The sequence below is a fragment of the Talpa europaea genome, assembly GCF_964194135.1.
Source record: "Talpa europaea genome assembly, chromosome: X".
NCBI lineage: Eukaryota > Metazoa > Chordata > Mammalia > Eulipotyphla > Talpidae > Talpa > Talpa europaea.
The window spans coordinates 46,221,043-46,242,748 of record NC_140081.1 but is presented as its reverse complement, the minus strand read 5'-3'; the positions used below and the strand labels follow the sequence as shown (position 1 = coordinate 46,242,748).

The following is a 21,706-nucleotide window of genomic DNA, read 5'->3' as shown; positions in this document are numbered from 1 at the left end:
TTCTCTTGGGAAAAAAAAAAAAAGCTAAGTGTTCTAACACCAGGTTTGTTTTCTATACAGACTTGGCTGTTTTAGGGTCTCCACCTGAACTAAGGCCATGCCTTCTCTCCACTACAGAAAGTAGATACTTAACCAGTGTCATCTGTGCCGTACCCCTTCCTCTATACCTCCACACCATTATTAGCATGACTGTGGGCACCTTACCAGCCAGCAAAAAATGACCACCATGGCGTTTACCCAGGGCACAGCTTCAGGTGGTAGCAGGAATCACACAGCTACTCTTCACCCAAGGGTCACAGTGTTTCCATGAGAGCAAAGGCCTTGGCCTCATGTGCACACAAAGATGGTTCTTATAACCCCTCGTTGTCATTCTCATTTCTCCTGCCCAAAACAAGGAAGACTAGGCAGAAGGGATTGTGGTTCAGTCACAGCTCTGATTCCTAAAGACAGTGCCGTGTGCAAGGCGAGACCTGGCTTTTGTGCTAGGACTTTTTTTTTTTTGAAAGATTTATTTATTTATGCATACAAGAGCTGGGGTACAGGCCAGAGGTCTGGGAGGTGAGAGGATTCACCAGAGACAGAGTGGGAAACAGAACAGGCAGAATGACCGAAAACACTGCTGAGGGGAGCAGCGGGTGAGACAGGAGAGGTCTGCTGCGCCATGTGTGTTGCTCCCTGGCTGGCTGGGGATCGAACTCGTGCTGGAGAGGCTTTGGATCGCCTCATAGTGCGGTGCTTAACCCCTTGCACCACCAGGGAAGCCCTTTGCTAGGACTTTGTAAAGCAGAGTGTTGGGTTATTTTACGGTGCTGGGTCTGGAAGGAGAAAGCAAGCTTCAGCTAGTCTATTCAACGTGATGCTGGGAAATTCAATGCTGCAGATCAAAGGGAGTAGACCAGGATCTTCGTAAGCCCTGGGACCCACAGTTGAGTCCCTACTCACCCCCAAAAGCAGTTGATACCCATTATTTCTACACAGGTTTATGTAACAGAAGGGCCTTTTATTATTTTTTTAAAGAGAATGCATACACGGACTATACAGAGCCATTTCTCAGTGCTCTTTTCTTTTTACTTACGAAACTGGAACATAGCATAATGAGGATAATGCCAAAATAACACTGCTGCCTCATCATCCAGGGTACGAATACACACTTAATCATTCAACACTTTATTGAACACAAAGTAGGATTAAGCATCTTTGCCTTGGTTGCACACAATTAAAGCAGGAGCCCAGGGAGTGTAAGACTGCACAGCTTTCCTTGGCAGGGAGGTGTTGACCCCTGTAGTCCTGTCTTCTTGTGTGAAGATTAACCCATGTTCTGTCGGTTGCCATAGCCCCTAGGATGGGTGTCCTTCCAGTCATCCCACTCCCGTGCTCGGTGGAGTGTTTCCTCGTCATCCTCTTCCTCCTTTTGTTCCTGACCTTCCTGTTGCTGAGATGCTCTGGCGAGCTCAAACTCTGCCAAAGTGTAAAAATGAGAAAGTGGAGGGTTAGAGGGTGTGAAAAATGGAGGAAATGTCAGGATTTCAGCTCTACTGTGAACACCACTACATAAAATGAGAATAAGGATGAGCTAGCTGCCTACCCTGGGCCCAGGGAAGTGGGAAGAGCACTTATATTACTTAACAGATGACATGTAGCAGGAAAGTATGCCGAGTGATTTTCACAAGACAGCTAAAAACAAAGTTACCTCTCATATATGGGATAGAATTGTTGCTAAAATGGCCAACACTCCTGATCCCATACAAAAATAAACAGATCAACTAATCAACAAAAACCCAGGAAACCAAAATCACTGAAGTAAAAAAATATTTATGACTGTTGATATGTGATATGCCAGGGAGGTGGGCTGTAGATGAATTTTCTTTCCCCATCTGTTTTCCTTTCTTTCAGTTATACAATTGTGTGTGTGTGTGTGTGTGTGTGTGTAAAACTGGAAATCAAGGGGCAATTGGACCTAATAGAAAAGAATGTTTTGCATGCATTTGTAACAGATTAAAAGTCATGCGGTGTACACCCAAAATAAGCCATCTCTCTTTTGCATTAAAGATTTTTAATGGAGCATTTCCTGGCTACCCTGAGTTTGCCAAAAAATTCTCACTACTGTATAAAGAATGAAATATGTGAAGATCTGATCTCTTCCAACAGCTTAAGAGAGGACTCTTGTGATTTTTTTGAATCCTATTATAAAACAAAAGAAATAGGAAGGCTGTACCTTTACAATCTCCACTATGGTCAATAAACAAATCTGTACCCATCCCCAAAGTCTCTCCGTGAGCATCTTCCAAGTCACAATCCCCTTCTGCCAAAGGTAACTGCTATACTGCTTTTTATAATAGTAACTGTGCTAGGTAACAGTGCTCTCTTACCTAGACTTTATTAGTTTTATTTCCAATTGTGTACCCCTAAGCATCCTAGCTGTCTATCTGTACATTCTCCATTCAATGATCTTTAGCAAAGTGTTGTACAACCAATGCAATTAGAATTTTTTCTAAATCACCTCCAAAGATCCCTTGTGCCCATTCACAATGAATTCCCACTCCTCCCCCACCCCATCCCAAACCCCTGGCAACCAACCCCCAATCTAACATTGTGTCTTGACAGATTTGTCTATTATGAAGAGTTCATATAATAGGAAGCAAGGGGTATGTGGTGTTTGGTGTCTCATTTCTCACTTAGTATAATGTTTTTGAGGATAGTTTTGTACATTAAAAATATCTTTTTATCTTTTTAATCTACAAGTTCTTCTTCCATTCCTTTCTTTCCTTACAAGTTATCTACTGAAGAAGGTAGGGCATTTGGCCAGTAGAAATTCCCCATGTCTGGATTTTGCTGGTTAGAGTAATGATGCAGGCCAACATGCTTGTCTTCTGTGTTTCTGCAGATTGACTACTGGGCCGAGGCTTGATCTGACTCAGGGCTGATCCCTTCTGCACTACAGGTGGTACATATCCCTTCATCATGGAGCACATGATACCTTTACCTGAAATGTTGTGATGCTAGCAGTTGTTAATACTCATATCTAGATCCTTATATTTTCTGTGGGTTTCAAAAAGGTGATATTCTTAACTTTTATTTTTTAATTAACTACAATACTTTTATAATGAGAGGCTTCCCTTTACTGCCTACTATTTAGTTACCTAGGAAGAAATTATTTAGACTTTTTCTCTGGGGGAGCTGTCTCTTTATCCTTATTATTAATTTAAACATTTCGACCATTTTATTTCTTGTGCTATAATTCAGTACTGTTATTGTCCTGCTTAAATCTTTCAGTTTGGGCCAGTGTGCCCCACCACCCCGTTAATATAATATCTCAGTTTGTTGTTTTTTTAGTGTTTATTTTCTAGGACTACAAGAATGCTCCAGGCTTATTCTGAATATTCCCCGCCCCAGCGCTAGAATCAGCCATTTTTTAAGGAGCCCTGGTCCTTTTATCTGAAAATTATGTCAGGAACCAAGATTTGGGTGCTGGATGTGTGCTTGTTGCTACTGGCAATTATCCTTCTTGAAGTCAAATTATCTTGACTTTGACCAGGGAAGACATGGTCAAATTGGCTTCTATGTCATTTTTGCTATGACTCTAATAATATCTGAAATCTCCCCTATCTTTTATGACAAGATGTTCCAAGCTCACCTTGTACATTTCCTGTCCCAGACTAGGAATAGCTATCGCCAGAGAAACAATTGGTTTCTTTTAAAGGGAATGGTCTTTAGAGACCACTGTCTGGGTTACTAAGTGTGCTCATTGCTACTGAGCTGGTTGTTGTTAAGTCTTTTCAGTGGATTAAAGCAAAGGGGTATGGGTGGGTAAGTGTGTATTTCTAAATGCAATTTCTCAGGGATTCATGTTCACGACTACAGGATTATTTTATTTCTAATTCTTGAATTACATCTATATTTTTCCACACCATGTCTTAGTTCTCAAAGACAGGCTGACAGAATTAGAATACTTCATAATTACTCATTTATATTACACAGTCTTGAAATAACACTAATATTGTCATTAATATTGCTGAACACAATTCAATTTTCACATATGCTTTTCCTATTTCTCTATTTTCAACAACAGTTGTATTGAGACAGGAAGGGTCCTGGGATAGGAATCAAGGACAAAATTTTTGCAATAATTTTGCTGTTCCCAAGGGCTGGTAAACAGAGGTTAAAAACCTGACGACTTTAGGCCCAGACACCTGCTGCCATAAATTTCCTTGGGTCATTTTTTTTAGACATATCTAAGATATCTTTCTATAGCTTATCAAGTTGGCTGCTTTGGGAAAAAGGGAGTTGCAGACCCAGAAGAGTCACAGACCTGTACATTTCCTGCCCCAGACTAGGAATAGTTATCACCAGAGAAACAGCTGGTTTCTCCAGGACTGGCTGGACCTGGAGCTGCAGGCACTCGGCCTCCATGAAATGTTCACTTGGAGATGGTCACGAGTCCCGCAGGCCCGAGCTGCAGCTGATCGGTGCCCACAGTCAGCAACAATAGTGGACTTTAGCCAAATCCACTCTTTATGGGCTCAGAAAGCCCATAAAGCTTAACTCCTTTGCTCTCAAACCCCAGTCCTAAAACCTACATAGGCCCCAGCACCTCCCCGGTCTCTCTCATGCCCAGAGAGGTCTCTCTGGAGCACTCTTTCCTGGATCTTTTGCTAATCAATAAACACTGACTCCTCACCTGCCCTGGTCTGTGTCTCTTTTCAATCCTGACCAGAGGGTCTCAAGAGCCCTTCTCTGGATTTGGGAGAGGGACCCCCACGCTCCATCCCTGAATCCTGGCAGGAACTGCTGGGCAGCTAGCTTATCCGCTTGTTCTGTGGGGAGAGTACAACTGGACTGAGGGGTGTAAGGCCCAGTTGTTTCCTTGTCCGGTGACCGTATCTACCTGTTACCTGAGCACTGAGCATAGGCATCACATACTCAACTCTCTCCTTATGAACCCTCACTTAGTTTCAGTTCCAGAAGTAACTATATATTTAATGCTCATCCCCAGTCCTTAAGTCAATGTCTCCTCATTTTGATGGTTTGATTTAAAATTCATTTTTACCAGGGACACTGTCCTTGGCTTGTTATTTCTTCCCTTTAGTGTTTTAATATTTGTCACTCCATTTTTCTTCGGCATAAAATGTGTTCGTGTCAAAAAGTTTGAGGGTGATCTCTTTCCTTTTTTATAAATCACCTGCTGATTTTGCTGAAATGTCAAGGTATTTTTCCCTTTTATAAAAGTCTAGTAGTTTTATCAGATTGCATCTTGTTCTTGGTCATTTAGGGTCAGAATTCTCAGGTACACAATGCTATTTCAAATCAAACTTTTTTAGTTCAGTAAAGTTTCTTTAATATTAGTTTTCAGCATTTATTCTTTTTTTCAGATTAATGAAGTATCATTGTTTTACACCTTTGTTAATATTCTGACAATGTAAGGTTTCTCCCCTTAGGTGTGGTTCTCCCATTAGGTGTGATAGTATTTATTCTTTTTTGTTGCTGTGGTTTCCTTTTGCAGACACCCTTATTACCCAGATGCCAGGCCTTTTTGCTGTCTTTAATAATTTGTCGCTTTTTTCCAAATCCCATTTACCTTGGCTTCTGTTTAATACTTTTTCTAAAAACCATTTTATCTTAGTAAAGCATTTTCTGTTGTTTTAGTTCATCCTTGTTTTCTGGTTTAGTCTTCACTTCTGAAATGATTCTTCTTAATTTACCCTAGTTGTTATCACATGTCTGAGTTTTCCTAATCCTGCTTTATAATTCTCTTCCATGTCTCATATAATTTTGTTAATGTCTTCCAACTAATTTTTAAACAGTATATTCTACATCTTGTTTTTTGGCATATCTTTCTGGAGTGCATCTGGTTCTCCCCATTTACCTTTATAATTGTGTGTGGGGTTTGACAATTTTTTGTTCTTACCTTTACAGCTTCATTGGGAAGCTTCTTTCACATACCATAAAATTCACCCACTTAGTGTACAGTTGTAGTGGTTTTCAATATATTCAGAGCTGTATGCTTATCACTACAATCTGTTGCTCATTCTTAGTCCCTGTTCAATTTCAATTCTATTCTCATCAATTTCTTTGCAGTGTGGGAATTTGTCCTGGAAGGGAGACCTGGCAGGTCAGTATGAAGAATTCATTAAGGACTAGATAGACTACTCCATCACTTTCACACCTTCTGTAGTTTTGTACATATTTGACAGACTTTAATGAAATGAAAGACCCTGGTACTCACCCAGTTTTTATTGAGGGTAAGAACTGCTGTTCTTAAATTGGACCACCATACATTAGTGAATATCTGTTTGCTGTTTTGGAATTCTCCTGTCTATCAGAATTCTGCTTTCTCCTACACAGATGTCAACATGCATTGATCATGTGACTATGAATGATAAGCTTTTTCTTTAGTTTTGATTGAGGTAATACTGGTTTACAAGACTATATAGGTTTCAGGTGTAGCTTCTCACCTTGCTCACTACCAAATGTCCAGTCACCATCCACCACTAACCAATCGACCCACCTCTACCTGTTCCACCCCCTACTTCTCCCCCTTGAGTAACCACCATTTTGTTTTATTTTGAGGTTCATGGTGAGATACACTGTGACCAGTTTTGTTGTAAATACTGTCTGTGGGGTTTTATTTTTTTTGTTTTCATTGAAGTATACCAGACATGCAGAAAATGACAGAAACAGCATTGCTCAATGAATTTTCACCTTTGAATACATCCACGTAATCAGTACATAGACGAAGATACAAAACATCTACTAGCTCCCAAGAAGTCCCAGCAAATCCGATTCCATTCATCAGTTCCTAAGGAGGATGAACACCACACTGGCTTTTTAGTCAGCTTATAAAAGTTTCACCTGCTTTTGAACTTTATATGAATGGAGTCATAAGGTATATACTTTTTTGTTTCTGGCTTTTTTTTTACTCCTAATTATATTTGCAAAATTCTGCTACACCTGCCATTTAGAGCTGAAGAACTATAGTTAAATATTTATTGCTAAATATTTCTTCACTGTGTGAATATATCAGATTTATTTAATCTTTCTATTCTATCTGGGCATTAGAGTAGTGTCCACTTTGGGGTATTACAAATAATGCCACTATGAACATTCTTGTACAAGTCTTTTGTGGCCATAGGGTCAATTTCCTCTAGATATATACCCAGGAGTGAAACTGCCATGTCAGGGGTGGGGAGTGGGAGGTAATTAATATGTCCAAGTTTTGTGCCTCACTGCCACCACTAGCCCTGGAGTCTCTGTTGTTTTATCTTTGTTGTTTTATCTATTTTCTTTGGGCTTTGTTCTTGCGTCTTCCAACTTAAGGGAAAACCACAGGCAACTGATTTTTTTTTAATTAATTAATTTATTTATATAAGCACTGGGTACAGTCAGAAGCATGGGAGGGTGAGAGAATTCACCAGAGCCAGAACAGGGAACAGAACAGGCAGACGGACCGAAGACACTGCTGAGGGGAGCAGCGGGTGCGGCAGGAGAGGTCTGTGCGCCATGTGGGACCCTCGCCAGTCACCAGGATCGAACCAGCGCTGCAGAGGCTGTGGGCAGCTTTGCAGCCTAGTGCTCAACCGCTGCGCCACCAAGGGAGGCCCTGATTTTTTTCTCAATATAAGCATTTAGAGTTACATGTCAGCACTGCTTTTGTTGCATCCCAAAATTTCATGTTGCATTTTCACTATCATTCAGTTAAAAATATTTTCCAATTTTCCTTGTGATTTCTTCTTTGACCTATCAATAGTTAGAAGTGTGTTGTTTAATTTTAAGATACTTGGGGATTTATGTTGTTGACTGCTAACTTATTTCCATTGTGGTCAGAGAACATATTCAGAGTGATTTCAATATTAATGGCCCAAGATGTGGCCTATCTTGATGAATGTACCATGTACATTTTTAAAAAGATGTATTTTGCAGTTGCTGGATATACTGATCTATAATAATCTAATATACTGATCTATAAATGTTAATAGGTTTTAGTGGGTGCTAGCATTGTCCAGATTCTCTATGTCCTTACAGATTTTCTATCTAGTAGTAATTGTATCAATTATCGGAAGTATTTAAATCTCCAACTATGATTATTGTCTATTTTTCCATTTAATTTTTTCTTCATGTAATCAGAAGTGTTATTAGGTATAAACATGTTTATGACTGCTCTCTCTTCCTAATAAACTGCTCCTTTCATCACTATGTCCTATTTATACCCAGTAACACCTTTTGTCTTGACATCTATCTGATATTACTATAGCTACTGTAGCTTTCTAATGCTGTTAGCACAGCATATCTTTTTTTTGATCTTTCAATCAATCTGTGCCTTTATATTTAAAATGCATCTCGATAGACAGCATGCAGTAGAGTTTGATCATCAATCTCTGATTTCTAAGGTTTGATTTGTTTTTCTCTGATTTAAAGGTTGATTCCACTTACACTGAAGGTAATTTTACTTATATGGCTGGACTGGGATCTACCATTCTGCTTTATCTCATATGCATTTTGTCTCTCTCTGTTCATTCTTTCTTGCCTTCTTCCCTCTTAACTTCTTGATTGACATTTTAACGTTGACTCTTTCCATTACTTTTTTAAAGACTATTTTTTAGAGCAGTTTTAAATTCACACACTGAATGAAAGAAGTGTTCCCATATACCCTCTCTTCCCACACAGGAATAGCCTCCCTTGCTATCAACATCACGCACCAGAGTGGTATATTTGTTAAAATTAAAGAGCCTAGAGTGTCATATCCTTATCACCAAAGTTCATAGTTCACGTCAGAGTTTTTCCTTGGTGTTGTGCATTCTATGGGTTTGGTCAAATGTATAAATAATGACATGTATCCACTACCATAGCATCAAACAGAATCTTTTCACTGCCCCAAAATTCCAGTGCCCTGCCTGTATATCACTTCTCCACCAACCCTGGCAACCCCTGATTCTTTAAATGTCTTCATAAGTTTTGCCTTTTCCAGGATGTGATAGCTAGAATTTACAGAGAAAGAAGCCTTTCTTCTTCTAATGCATTTAGCAATATGCATTTAAGGTTTCTCTTGTTTATACAAGAGAAATAAATAGATAAATAGATAAATAAATAAATAGATATTTAAATAAATATATATTTATAAATATATATAAATTTATAAAATCTATATAAATCTATATTAATATATAAATATATATAAATATAAATATATATAAATTTATAAAATATATAAATTTTAAATAAATATATATTTTTTAATAAATAAATAAATAAATAAATGGATAAATAGATCTTTTAAAAAAATACTATCAAGCCATGAAAAGATACGGAGAAACCTTAAATGCATATTGCTAAATGCATTAGAAGAAGAAAGGCTTCTTCCTCTGTAAATTCTACGATGTACAGTCAGAGGCGCGGGAGGGTGAGAGAATTCACCAGAGACAGAGTGGGTAATTATGAATAAAGCTGCTATAATCTTTGTGTGCAGTTTTTTGTGTGGACCTAAGTTTCAACTCACGGGCTAGACTGTATGGTAAGAGTGTTTAATTTAATGAGAAAATGATGAACTATCTTCCCCAATATTGTACCATTCTGCATCCCCACTAACAGCGAATGAGAGCTCCTGCTGTTTAGTGTCCATGCTGGCATTTGGTGTTGTCGGTGCTTTGGATTTTGGTCATTCTCCAAGGGTTTAGTGGTATCTTTTTTTTTTTTTTTTTAAAGATTTATTTATTTATTTATACAAGCACTGGGTACAGTCAGAAGCGTGGGTGGGTAAGAGAATTCACCAGAGCCAGAGCGGAGAGCAGAACAGGCAGACTGAGGAAGTACACTGTTGAGGGGAGCAGCGGGCGGCAGCAGAGGTCTGCGTGCCATGTGGGACCCTCACCCAGTGGCCGGGGATCGAACTGGTGCTGCAGAGGCCGCGGGCAGCTTTGCAACCCAGCGCTCAACTGCTGCGCCACAGGGGAGGCCTGGTATCTTGTTTTAATTTCAAATTCGCAATGACAGGATGTTGAGCATCTCTCCATGTGCTTTTTTACCCTTGGTATATCTTTCCTTGGTGTGGTGTCTGTTTAGGCCTTTTGCCCATTTGGGTTGTTTCACTATTGTTGAGTTTTAAAAATCCTTTGTATATTTTGGATTACTAGTCTTTTATCAGATGTCTTTTGCAAATGCTTTCTGCCAGTCTGTGGATTGTTTTCTCATTCTCTTGGTGCTTAACTTCTTTTCATGGTGGCTCTAGGGAACACAATATATACCCCTAACTTCCTAGTCTACTTTGAGTTTACACTGTACCACGTGGTAGGCAATCTTGAAGTCCTGAAGAGAGAACCTAATGACCACAGGCTTGTGGTACTTGTGCTCTGATGCAGCCCCTCCCACGCTCTGTCAGGTTTGCTCTGCAAGACCAGCAGAATACGGCTGAAGTCACGGAATGTCATTTCCAACATTAAGCTGTAAAAGACAATGAGGTTGCAATCTTGTTTGTTCTCTTTCAGATCATTCACACGAGGGAAAGGAAGCTCTTGAGCTGTGAGAAGCCCTATGGAGAGGCCCATATGGGCAAGCTTCCTGATAACAGTCACATGAATGAATGAATGAATGAGCTGGAAACAGATCATCCAGACCCAGTCAAGCTTTCAGTAAAACTGCAGCCCCAGTTGATAGCTGGACTATTACCTCATGAGATTCTAAGCCAGAACCACTGAGTTAAGTTGTTCCTGGATTCCGTATCCTCGGAAACTATGTGATAATAAATGCTTATTATTTTAAGTTGCTCAATTTTGGAATAATCTGTTACTTAGAAGTAGATTGTATCTACCACTTTACATAAAATAGAATAATCTTACAAATGGTTCCATTTACTCCTTGTCCTTTTTGCTGTAGCTGTCATATATATTTACACTCATATAATCCCACAGGACAATGTTATAGTTTTTGCCTTAAGAAGCCATATGTAGTTTTAAAAAATTAGGCTGCGGGGAGGGATGGAGATAAGTCGTTTGTATTTACACATGTAATTACCACATCTGCTTTTCTTCATTCCTTCTTGAATATCTATGTTTCTACCTGATATCATTCTCTTCACCCTGAAGAATTAGTGCCAATTTGCTGGTGAAGAATTCTTTGAGTTTCCACTTGTCTGAAAATATCTTAATTCTGCTTTCAATTTTATGGGTATTTTCAGTTTTCATGGACATAAAATTCTGGGATGACAGATTCTCCCCCACAGCACTTTAAAGATGTTACTTCCCTGTCTCTGGTCCTCACTATTTCCGAGAGGAAGTGAGCAGTAATTCATAACATTATTCTAATGTATTTGACATGTACTTTACCTCTGGCGGCTGTCAAATATTTTCTTTTTCTTTGGTTTTCAGCAGTCTGACAGTGATGTGTCTATATGTGGTTTTCTTTGTATTTAACATGCTTGGGGGTTACTGAGATTTCTGAATCTATATATTTGTGTTTCACAGATTTGGGGAAAATTTCAGTCATCATTTCTGCAAATATTATTCTCTGACCCCTTTACTCTTTTTCTCTCTCCTATTCCTATTTTATTGGTATTTTTATTATATATGTGATAGTCCTTTTTATACTGTTCCACAGGTCACGGAAGCTCAGTTCAATTATTTCCAATCTCAATTTTTCAGATAGGTTGACTTGTACTGCTCTACCTTCGAATTAACAGATGCTTCTATTATTACTGCAATTTATTAATCTCAATCAATGATTCTTGAACTCCGCATAGATTTTTCAGTTCCAGAACTTTTGGGGTATAGTTTCTTTTTCTACTGAGAATTCTTATCTTTTCATTCTTTATAAGAATATTTTCCTCTTCACCCTTGAGCAGAGAAATAAGCTGCTTTAAAGTTCCTGTGTGCTAACTCCAACATCTGAGTCATTTTGTAGTAGCCTTCACTGATTGCTTTTTCTATTAAGGTTAAGTCATATTTACCCCATCTTTTTTTTCTTTTTTCCACATATATAGTAGCTTAGGATTGAATCTCGGACCTTGTGAATGGTACATGGTCCTCTGAAGTGTACTGATTTTTCATTTTAGCAGGCAGTAAACTTCCCTAGAACCAAAATATCAAATTCTATCTCCTGTGCATTGGGCAGCAGTTGACTTCACCATTCAGTAATTTTAGCCCTAACTTGGATATGTGGAGTCTATCCTGAGCGTGCACACTCTAGGAAGTCAGGCAGAGATTTGGGCAGGGTTTACAGAGAGAATTAGGGTTACTCCACTATGTTTCTCTCCATTAGAGGCTCCCTTTCCTCACATTTCAGTTGCTACAGTCACTCTGAAGTCAGTTTTCTCATTCTTTGACCAAAATAGTCTTTTGGTTGACTTTCTAGTCAAGCTTTACTTACCCCCACATCACAGCAATTGTAGTAGTCTACCCACAGATGAAAAGCTATGGACAGAAAGCCCTTTCAAATAACCATTCTTCTCTTTTTCTGTGCTATTGTAGACACAACATTGACACTGGGAATCTTAAGGCCTGAGTTAAATTCTAGCTCAGCCACTTTCTAGCTATGTTAACTGTGGGTAAGTCAGTTCTCAGCATTTCCTCATCCTAAAATCTTCACAGGAATGGCTGCTTTGCAGCGTTAAGAAGATCAAGTGAGATACTACACAAGGATACTGAGGCTCGGGGGGCAGGGCTAGATGATGTCCTATCTAGTAAATGGTAAGAGTAATTGATTATCCCAGGCTTGGTATAGGCCAGAGGTGGGGTATAGGCCAGAGGTGCGGGAGGGTGAAAGGATTTACCAGAGACAGAGTGGGGAACAGAACAGGCAGACTGACTGAAAGACACTGCTGAGGGGAGCAGCAGACGAGATAGGAGAGGTCTGTTGCGCCATGTAGGTATCTCCCTGGTCGGCCGGGAATTGAACCCGCACTGCAGAGGCTGTGGACAGCGTCACAGCGCTGCACTCAACCTGCTGTGCCACCGAGGGTAGGGGGGAGACTTGGTATTTCTTCTGCAACACCAGACTGCTTCCAGTTATCTAGTGACCACCCTCTCACCTTTCCCTTTTAAAGCACCTACTATGACCTAATTTCCAAGCTGGGCACCAAGAACACAGTAAGTCAAAGTTCCTGCTTCCTAGAAATTCCAAGTATTATTCCCTTTTCCTAAGTGGTGACTGTCCCCAGTCTACGTCTGCTTTTGGTTACACTGCAATGTCTTCAGGGAGCAGTTTTTTAATATTCTGTTTAGCTCAGTTTGTAACTGTTGTGATCTCTGGCCTGATACAACCGAGCCTGCCATTACCAAAAGTGGAACTGCTGTCCATGGATTTTGGTTTTGCAATCTAGTTGCTTAGTCCAATTTTTTATGCCAGGATATATGGAGTCAAAAGCTATGCTTCCACTGCTCCCATCCTCCCAGTATCATCTGCTTTTTAATTTAATAATAAAATATTCCCTAGAATCTTTCTATTACTCAGAATCTTTGTCCAAACTACTCCGCTACTAAAAAGCAATAATAATTGGTGTGAATTTAAATGTGAGCGAGTAAGGGGGCCATAGCAGTATTTCTTTCTGCCACTCATACCTGGTGTGGGCTTGGCTATCCCCTGATCTGGTAATGCTCCATATTTCCGATGCTGTTCGTACCAGTCATTCACCGTCATAGTCGCCAGACTTGGATAACCAGCTCCAAATACTCTGTAAGAATCACACTGCATTTAGAAAGTACTTATAAAAGTCTCTTCTTCAGTGGCAAAATCTGTGACTGTTTCATCCTTGCCCCCCTACTTAGCTCTTTTGAGGAGTTGCGCAAACTCCTGGGAGGACACCTAAAAAGAGGCACCCAGGCAGGGGCATTAAAGTCAAGAGCTTTCATGAGAAGATAAATAGTTCAGGATCGTCTTTCAATAAGCAATATGAGAAGCTGATGCCTCACAGAGCAGTACTGACATTGCGGAAGGGGTATTTATAGCTGGTGGGCCTAGACAGTATACAAAAGGAGGAGACTCGTCTGCCACCCTATGGAAAAACATCTCAAGGACACAGACTTAAATCCTATATAGGCAAATATGTCCTTTTGAGAACCACAGCTGAAGGCAATAATGGGAAACAATCTGAAGCATACATCTCCCCCTTAGATTCCTTTCCTCTATTTTCATCTGCTTCCTTGTGAGCCTATTTTTAAGCACAAGTTGGTGAGGGAAATGTCTGATGAAGACACAGAGAATGAATTAGAAGAGCTAATATTCCTTTGATGAAAGAACAGCCCTTGCAGGTGAAGCCATGACCTTTTAACAATTCCATTTCTGTTACTCATGCACTGCAAGTGAATCATCAACAAAGGGGGGGAATGACAAAGTAACCCACTTTTCAGTACTACCTACTTGGCTTGGGCTACGTTCCGAGTGAGAATAAAGGGTTTCACTGGAGGCTTGTCTTGTTGAGATGAATGAGAAGTTGATGCCTGAAAAGGAAATTAATTATCAGAAGTGCATTTGCCATTGTGTCCACCCCACGAAGCAGACTTTTAAGTTTTCAGGTGCCTGAAAGGCCCTATATTCAAAATGCACTTACTCCCTATTTAACAATCTCTAAGATGTAGATGCAGGTTACTCATGGTGGGGTCACTTAGCTCTCCCTAGTACATTGCTGAAAGGGCGGAAGAAAAAGCTCTCCTACGAATCCTCTCATCACATGTAAAAAATTACTTGGTTTTCAAAGGAGACCCAAAGCTATCTTCCATGTTCTGTCTTAAATCCCCTGAACTGAATTTGAAGCCCCTTTCCTCAGCTTTCAGAGCTGAAGTACAATTATTAAGTCTTCCTCTAAAACCTCTTCAATGGAATTATGCTATCTATGGGGAATAGCCTCTAGGGTGTTTTAAAAGTGCATGTTTCTAAATGCAGGGGGGATGAATAGGTTAGTAGCTTTCACATATTTTTTTTTAAAAAAAGATTTATTTATTTATGCATACGAGAACTGGGGTGTAAGCCAGAGGTGTGAGGGTGAGAGGATTCAGCACAGAGAGTGGGGCGCAGAACAGGTAAATCTACTGAAATACACTGCTGAGAGGGGCAGCGGGTGAGGCAGGAGAGGACTGCTGTACCATGTGGGTCACCTCCCTGGCCAGCCGGGGATCAAATTCATGCTGCAGTGGCTGGCAATAGCTTGAAAGTGCTGTCTTTAACCCATGCGCCACTAGGAAGGCCCACGTACAGAAATGTTTTGAGGAAGTCTGGTTGTCCAGGGCATAAAAGAACAATGGCCCATGAAGAGATGGTCACTTGTCTCTAGCTTTATCACTTCCAGAACCAATCCAATACAAAATGGGAGAGCATTAAAAAACAACAACAAAAACACCACCAACAAAGAAAGGGGAGGACCCAGAAGAATCCAGCCTCAAATGCTTGAAAACCACGCATCTACAAATGCTCAAGGGGCCTTGTGTCCTTAGAATACTAACTCATTCTTTGATCCTTTAACATGAAGAACTAGGTTGATGTTACCCTAAGGCAAAAGCTCTTGGGCTAATTAGTACAAATCAAATTAGGAAGAGGTTTCACAGAGGATTTATTTTTATTTATTTATTTTTCTAAAAAAGGGGGAAAAAAGATTTATTTATTTATTCATTCATTCAGTCTGTCATTCATTCAAGCACTGGGTACAGTCAGAAGCGTGGGAGGGTGAGAGAATTCACCAGAGCCAGAGCAGGCAGAAGGGCGAAGTACACTGCTGAGGGGAGCAGCGGGCGGCAGGAGACGTCTGCGCGCCATGTGGGACCCTCCTCCAGTGGCCGGGGAGCAGCTGGGGAGGATTTAAATAAATGTCTGTGACTAGCAGACAAATTCAACTCAAGTTGCATCCTGTACCAAAAAGTGGCAGCAGAGTCTAATCTTCTGAAGCAGCAGCTCTAAAACAGGGTTATGATCTTCAAAGATAGCCAAAGCCGTGCTACACCAGGTTTTCTTTACCAGTTTGCCTGGCACTTGGGGCACGGAGATGCCCTTGCTGTGCTCAAACCTTCATGATCTAAAGGTGTGAGAGGGTCAATTCTGACTCTTTCTCCCACCCTAAATATATTCATTATACCTTTTTTTTTTTAATTCCTCTCTCCCTGCCGGTGCCACCTTTCTTTTCCATCCCCATCCTACTCCTCTTTCCCTTTCTTATAGTCAAGTACAAATGTTAATGGTCTATTCCCCATGTCTTCTTAAGCAATCATGACTTCCCATAGCCAAAACCAATTTTTACTTCAGCGACTTCTCCCCAGCCCCTGTGACATGTCACAAAAATTACAAATGATTAGAAGACTGCTAAAGATTAGAAAGCACTGGGAGAGAAAATACTCCAGTGAACCTTCAGCCATCTTCCATCTTACTAAGATCAAGGATTTTATAGACACTTAAAAGGATTTTAATTTAATTACTTTCTTGTAGAATATTCAAGTCTCTGACAGTAGCTTTTTGAACTACATAGGTAGTGACCAGGATTACCTCTGCAGAGTTTCTTCCTTTCAGGATCTTTATCTCCTGGTCAATGCTCTCGATCTCTTCCAAGCTGATGCCAATCCATCTTCGAATGTGAAGGAGGTAATATTCACGGACAAACTCCTCATCTGCTTCACCACTTTCCACAGCAGATTTCAGTGCAGACAACCTATGTTCCAACTCCTTTTTCTGCTTGTATCTGTTGCACAGAAAAGCATTACCCATGAATATAAAAATAAGCAGTCCTTCAAGAGAAGGTCACATTTAGATTTTACCTCTGTAAATGTCCAGGCAGTTAAGTATGCCAACTTCCACCTTTACACAAATACAGAGCTTGCCATTAAGGTAGTTTTTTCAAGGCTACAAGGCAGGGATGGGAATCAGCAAAGTCTGAGAAACACTTTCTGAAGCCAAAAAAATATACAAGTAGCAGGACCCAAGCAAATCCTCCCATCAGCTTTAGGGAGTGCCTTAGTAATTTTGTTACATCAACTCTAAGTAGGCCAGGTGTTTAGTATCACAGAATATCTACTTGGGACTCATAGAATCTTAGGGGTCACTTGCCTGCCACTGATGCAGGAATTCCTAGTGAAAGAAACTTAAAGAATGATTTTTCTTTTCTTATGAGCAAAATCTTCCCAGCTCTTCTGACTCATCCCAATTTAAAGACCCCTAAGCACCCTGCCTGCCTTTCACAGGAGGCATTGTAGTATGTCCTCTACCAGTCATATGCCAAGTATTTACTGAGTGCCTAATGTGTGACAGGCTCTATTCTGAGAGCTGGAGACACAGCAGTGTACAGAAGAAAGTTCTTGCTCTCACAAACTTTTCATTCTAGTGGGAGAAGACAGATTAAAAAGGAAGAGATGAAGAGTCGGGTGGTGGTTAAGTGCTATGAAGAAGCAAAGAGCAAGGTAAAGTAGACAGAGTGATGGTGTGAAAGGAAGGGTGTTGTTATATTCAGGAGCGACCTCTCTGAAGAGGTGACATTTGAACAAAGACTTGAAGGAAATCAGGAAACAAGCCATGATGATATCCAAAAGAATGTTCAAAGGGGAAAAAGCAAATACAAAGGTTCTGGGATGGGAAAGTGTTTGGCTTGACCTGATTGAGAGGAGCAAGGAGGCTCATGTGGCTTGCATGGAGTGATGAATGATAGCAAATGAGGTCAGAGAGATAGCCAGAGCCATAATTTGTAGAACCCTGTAGGCTGTAAACCCAAAATACCAAATGCCATATTTGGAGTGAGATGAGAAAGCAACTGGAGGCTTTTGAAGAGAATATGTGACATGACTAGAGTGACATGAAAAGGTTTTTTTTATGTGGGCCACCCTGGCTGTGGAAGGGAGTGTAGGCAAGGACTGAAGCAAGGAAATCAATTAAAATGACACTGCCACAATTCAGGTAAGAGACAGGAACTTGAAATAGGGAGGTGCTAGGATGTGGATATATTCAAAATATAAAACACAAGGGACTGCTGATTGACTGGATGTAAGGGTTTGAGGGTAACTGAGGAGTGAAGGAAAAACCTCCACGCTTTCTAAGAAGTATCTTGAAATCTTTTACATCTGGAACCCCACTCTAGAGCTCCAAAATTGTATGTTCCTCTGTAGGTATTCACCCAAACCTGAGATTCTTAACCTGAGGACCAAGGACGGAGGTTTTTTTGTTTGTTTGTTTGTTTGTTTCTTTTTGGAAGGGTGGGTGAGCAGGAAGGGTGCCAGCCCTTGGACTCTGAAATTTCCTACAGAATTCTACATGTAGGAGTTTTTTGTTTTATTTTGGCAGGGAGAGACATTGAGATTTTTATCAAATTATCAACAAAGCTATAGCCCATTAAAATAGTGTTTCCAGTGCTCTGGAAACAATTTTTTATTATAAAAACCGGTAGGCGCTTTTTGCTCCTTTAACCCAACAAGGGGGCGCTTTATATACTATTATAAATGACTGTCATGGAGTCATCAGAGGTTTACTTCTGAGTAAAACACTGCAAAGGTCAATTCCTAGTTCGTGAATACTCTTAGAGCTAGTATTTGAGAACATTTCACTTGAGTCCCACTCCTCCCCCCACCCTTTCCTGGATGTACCTAAGTCAGGAAAGAGAAGACATTCCAGGGCCTCAGAATATATATAAAATCCAGGGTAAATTCCAGGTCTACCAGTCCTTTGAAGTATTTGTGCTTCCTTTCCCCTTCTCTGCATGCCGACAGCCGAATGGCTCTCTTTCTGGCCTTTCCTTCTCTATATCCTTGGTCCTACACCTTCTTCCTGTCGTCTTTGGGAATTCTAGCTCCTCAACACCTATTCTTTCAGGCCAGAATTTTTAAAAACTTGTCTGAGCAGAAGAACCCTTTCTTCTAATGAGAACTTATATGGAACCCCAATGAGTAATAAATAGATAAAATCCATCTTGGTTAATTCAAGAGGGCTCCCAATCCCCCCTCCCCCGGTACTACAGTGGGATCTCAGAGCTCCAAATGAACAGACTGAAAACCACTGTATAGATTGTCATCTCTGTTTTAGCCCCCATGGTGAGTCTGACACTGAAACACTATCACCCATGAATTCCCAATCCCTGTCATCCCTCTGACTCTGGGCAACTTTCAGCACTCCTTTTCCTGTTCCTAAACTGCTGAAGAGAGTGAGTGAGTTACAAATTCGTGTCAAGTGGGTGGAATACAAATTCACATTATCAAACACCAGCTGAGTGGTCATTCTTGCTCAGCTAACCCTGCAGTCATCTTTTGTGGATTCCATGCAACTGTAACTTTCCCCAGATGGCCAAAGTAAAATTCAATGTCCCTCTTCATCTTAAATCTCTGTAGCTTCACTCTGCCTCCATTCCTCTTATCTGTAAGCAGATAATGTTGTCATTACCAAGGCAACCTGTTTACTGTCCCACTTTTGTTATCAGTCTCTACCCACATTTGTCCAGGCATCATTCTATCAATCATCCTCCCTGACGTTTCACCCTACTAGTGCCTTTCCCCTATCCTAGAAACATCTTCCCTTAACCCATGTTCTAACTTTTCGAATGTCCAATCTTATCTTTTCTATGCTATGGTGGAACGAGCACTAGAAATGAATTTGAAGACTTCCAACCTGGCTACCAGCTATGTAACTTCAGGTAAATCAATTCTGAAAATCATTCGCTCTAAAACAGCCGTAGTATCTGCTGCATGGGATTGCAGAGGGGCCTCCCTGGTGGTGCAAGGGGTTAAGCACCCTACTATGAAGCTATCCGCAGCCTCTGCAGCACGAGTTTGATCCCTGGCCAGCCAGGCAGCAACCCACATGGCGCAGCAGACCTCCCATGTCTCACCCGCTGCTCCCCTCAGCAGTGTATTTCAGTCAATCTGCCTGTTCTGTTTCCTACTCTGTCTCTGGTGAATCCTGTCACTCCTCCCCCCCATCTCTGGCCTGTACTTCAGCTCTTGTATGCATAAATAAATCAGTCTTTAAAAAAAACTAAACTCAGAGAGTAAGCAACTTGTTCAAGGTGTCACAATGAAGCTATTTCAAGACTAAGATTAGTTCAGAATGGATGTCACACCTGATCCAATACTCTGAGAACAGAGCTTCTCAATCTGTAAGTGCACTACAGCTACAAGATACTGTGCCCTTCAAAGATATTTACTCCACTGTAACATCTGAATACTGCTATGCTGAGATGTGGGAGGTACTCTGCTAAACACTATTGCAGCTGTTGGCAACCATAAGGTAGTGTGGTAGTCTGAAGTCCAGGTATGACCCTCTCAACAAAGGCATGGGCTTGAAACCCTGAGGACGTTTTGCTCTCACCAAAAGACAACATATACCATTCGTCCCCTTTTCCATACACATGCACACCTCACACCCACCCAGTAGCACTGCTTTTGGGCGGGCCTCAATTTATATCAAGTCACTGACCTACCTCTCTATTTTAGCCTGTCTTTGAGATGCCATTTCAACGAGGTTAGGATAGGCCACGGAGGAATGAGCTGTGTTATTTTCCTCTGAGTCGTCCTTGGTTTTGGGCAGCGCAAATTCTGCTATGTGATAGCACTGGCACTGAGTCAAGTAGTTTAAAAAATGTTCTCGAGCCCACTGCAAATGTTCTAGGCGCTTGCTGGGGTTGACTTGTTTCATGGTGAGCGCTCCTTGAAATGCCGGCACCAACAGGTACTTCAGGTCGGTGGAAGCTATCTCTTCTAATTCTTCATTTTGGCTAAAAAGAGCAAAGAGGAGGCTGTGAAGCCTGGTTGGGTATTCAAATTGTGGCCCTCGCTCCCTGGGGGAGGGAATGATTGGGGTGACACTGGGGCAAAGGGAGGAACCATGGGGAACAGTGGCCGGTTTTCTTCGGTTAAAGTGGCTGGGCGCTCACATTCATTATCTATGTGAGCAGCTTAAGGAGAAAAGTCGCGGGCTACCGACCACCTCGGAGGAGAGGCAGAGAAATGTAAACAACGCATACAAGGTCACAGCGGGTGGCGGGAAAGAAAGGTTCCCTGATCTAATGAACCTAGGTTCATTGTCTCCATCCTTGGGTTACCATTATTACCTTCGTTCTCAATCGTTATCACCCTCTCCCCCATACCTGAACAAATCGAGCTGTGATAACATTTCGGTGGCCTTCTTAAGGAGCTCTAATCCCTTGAAGACCTTCTCCTGGACTATGCGGGAGCCAGCGGGTTCAGACGCTACTTCCACCTCGTCCAGAAGCTGCTTGCTGGTTTCGAAGAGATCGGGGAGCCGCGGCGGCTCCAAGTCTTGCTCAGAGGATGCCATCTTTGAGGGAGGAGGAACCTGGGGGCTTCACTTCCGGGATCAAAGGCAACCTGGGTAGAAAAGAACGGGCGAGGGCAAACGAAACCGGAAGAAGCACCCCATTGGTTCAGTCGCCGCATGATTACCAAAGCGTCAAGCGACTTCCGGAAGTCGCTGTTTACAGGCCCTGGCAACCGTTTCCATGGACTCGTTCGACCGGGCTGCCTGTTAGAAGTGGTTGGGTAGCTCTTAAAATCAAACAAGCAAGCAGAACGCCAGGCGCTGTTTTACTAGGTGCTCCTAGTCGCCAACACTGGGCCGGCAAATTCCGTGGACTCAGAGACCTGGAGGTGGCGAGGCGAAATTCTGCGCCTGAGTGGGCGAGGGCGGGCATGCGCCCCACCTCGCCAAGCGCCCCCAGTGTTGACGGATCGTAGCCGCCGGAGTACCTGTGTGGGCGTAGCGCGGCAGGGGTGCTCGCCGATCTGAATGAGCAAGCGCAAAGTGCCCGTAG

At 41.5% G+C, this 21,706-nt stretch overlaps 1 protein-coding gene across 1 annotated transcript; it reads right to left on the bottom strand.

Moving 5' to 3' along the window:
* Window positions 1–1,306: 1,306 nt before the first annotated feature.
* Window positions 1,307–21,228, bottom strand: IGBP1 (immunoglobulin binding protein 1; the record flags this gene model as incomplete). The annotated part of the gene is made up of 6 exons (XM_084258766.1): window positions 21,023–21,228; window positions 20,357–20,650; window positions 16,450–16,642; window positions 14,341–14,420; window positions 13,542–13,654; window positions 1,307–1,458 (listed from the first exon to the last, which is right to left on the bottom strand). The coding sequence occupies exons 1-6, from the start codon at window positions 21,211–21,213 to the stop codon at window positions 1,307–1,309; spliced, it is 1,023 nt and encodes a 340-aa protein (XP_084114892.1). The 5' UTR covers window positions 21,214–21,228.
* Between the last annotated feature and the right edge of the window lie 478 nt (window positions 21,229–21,706).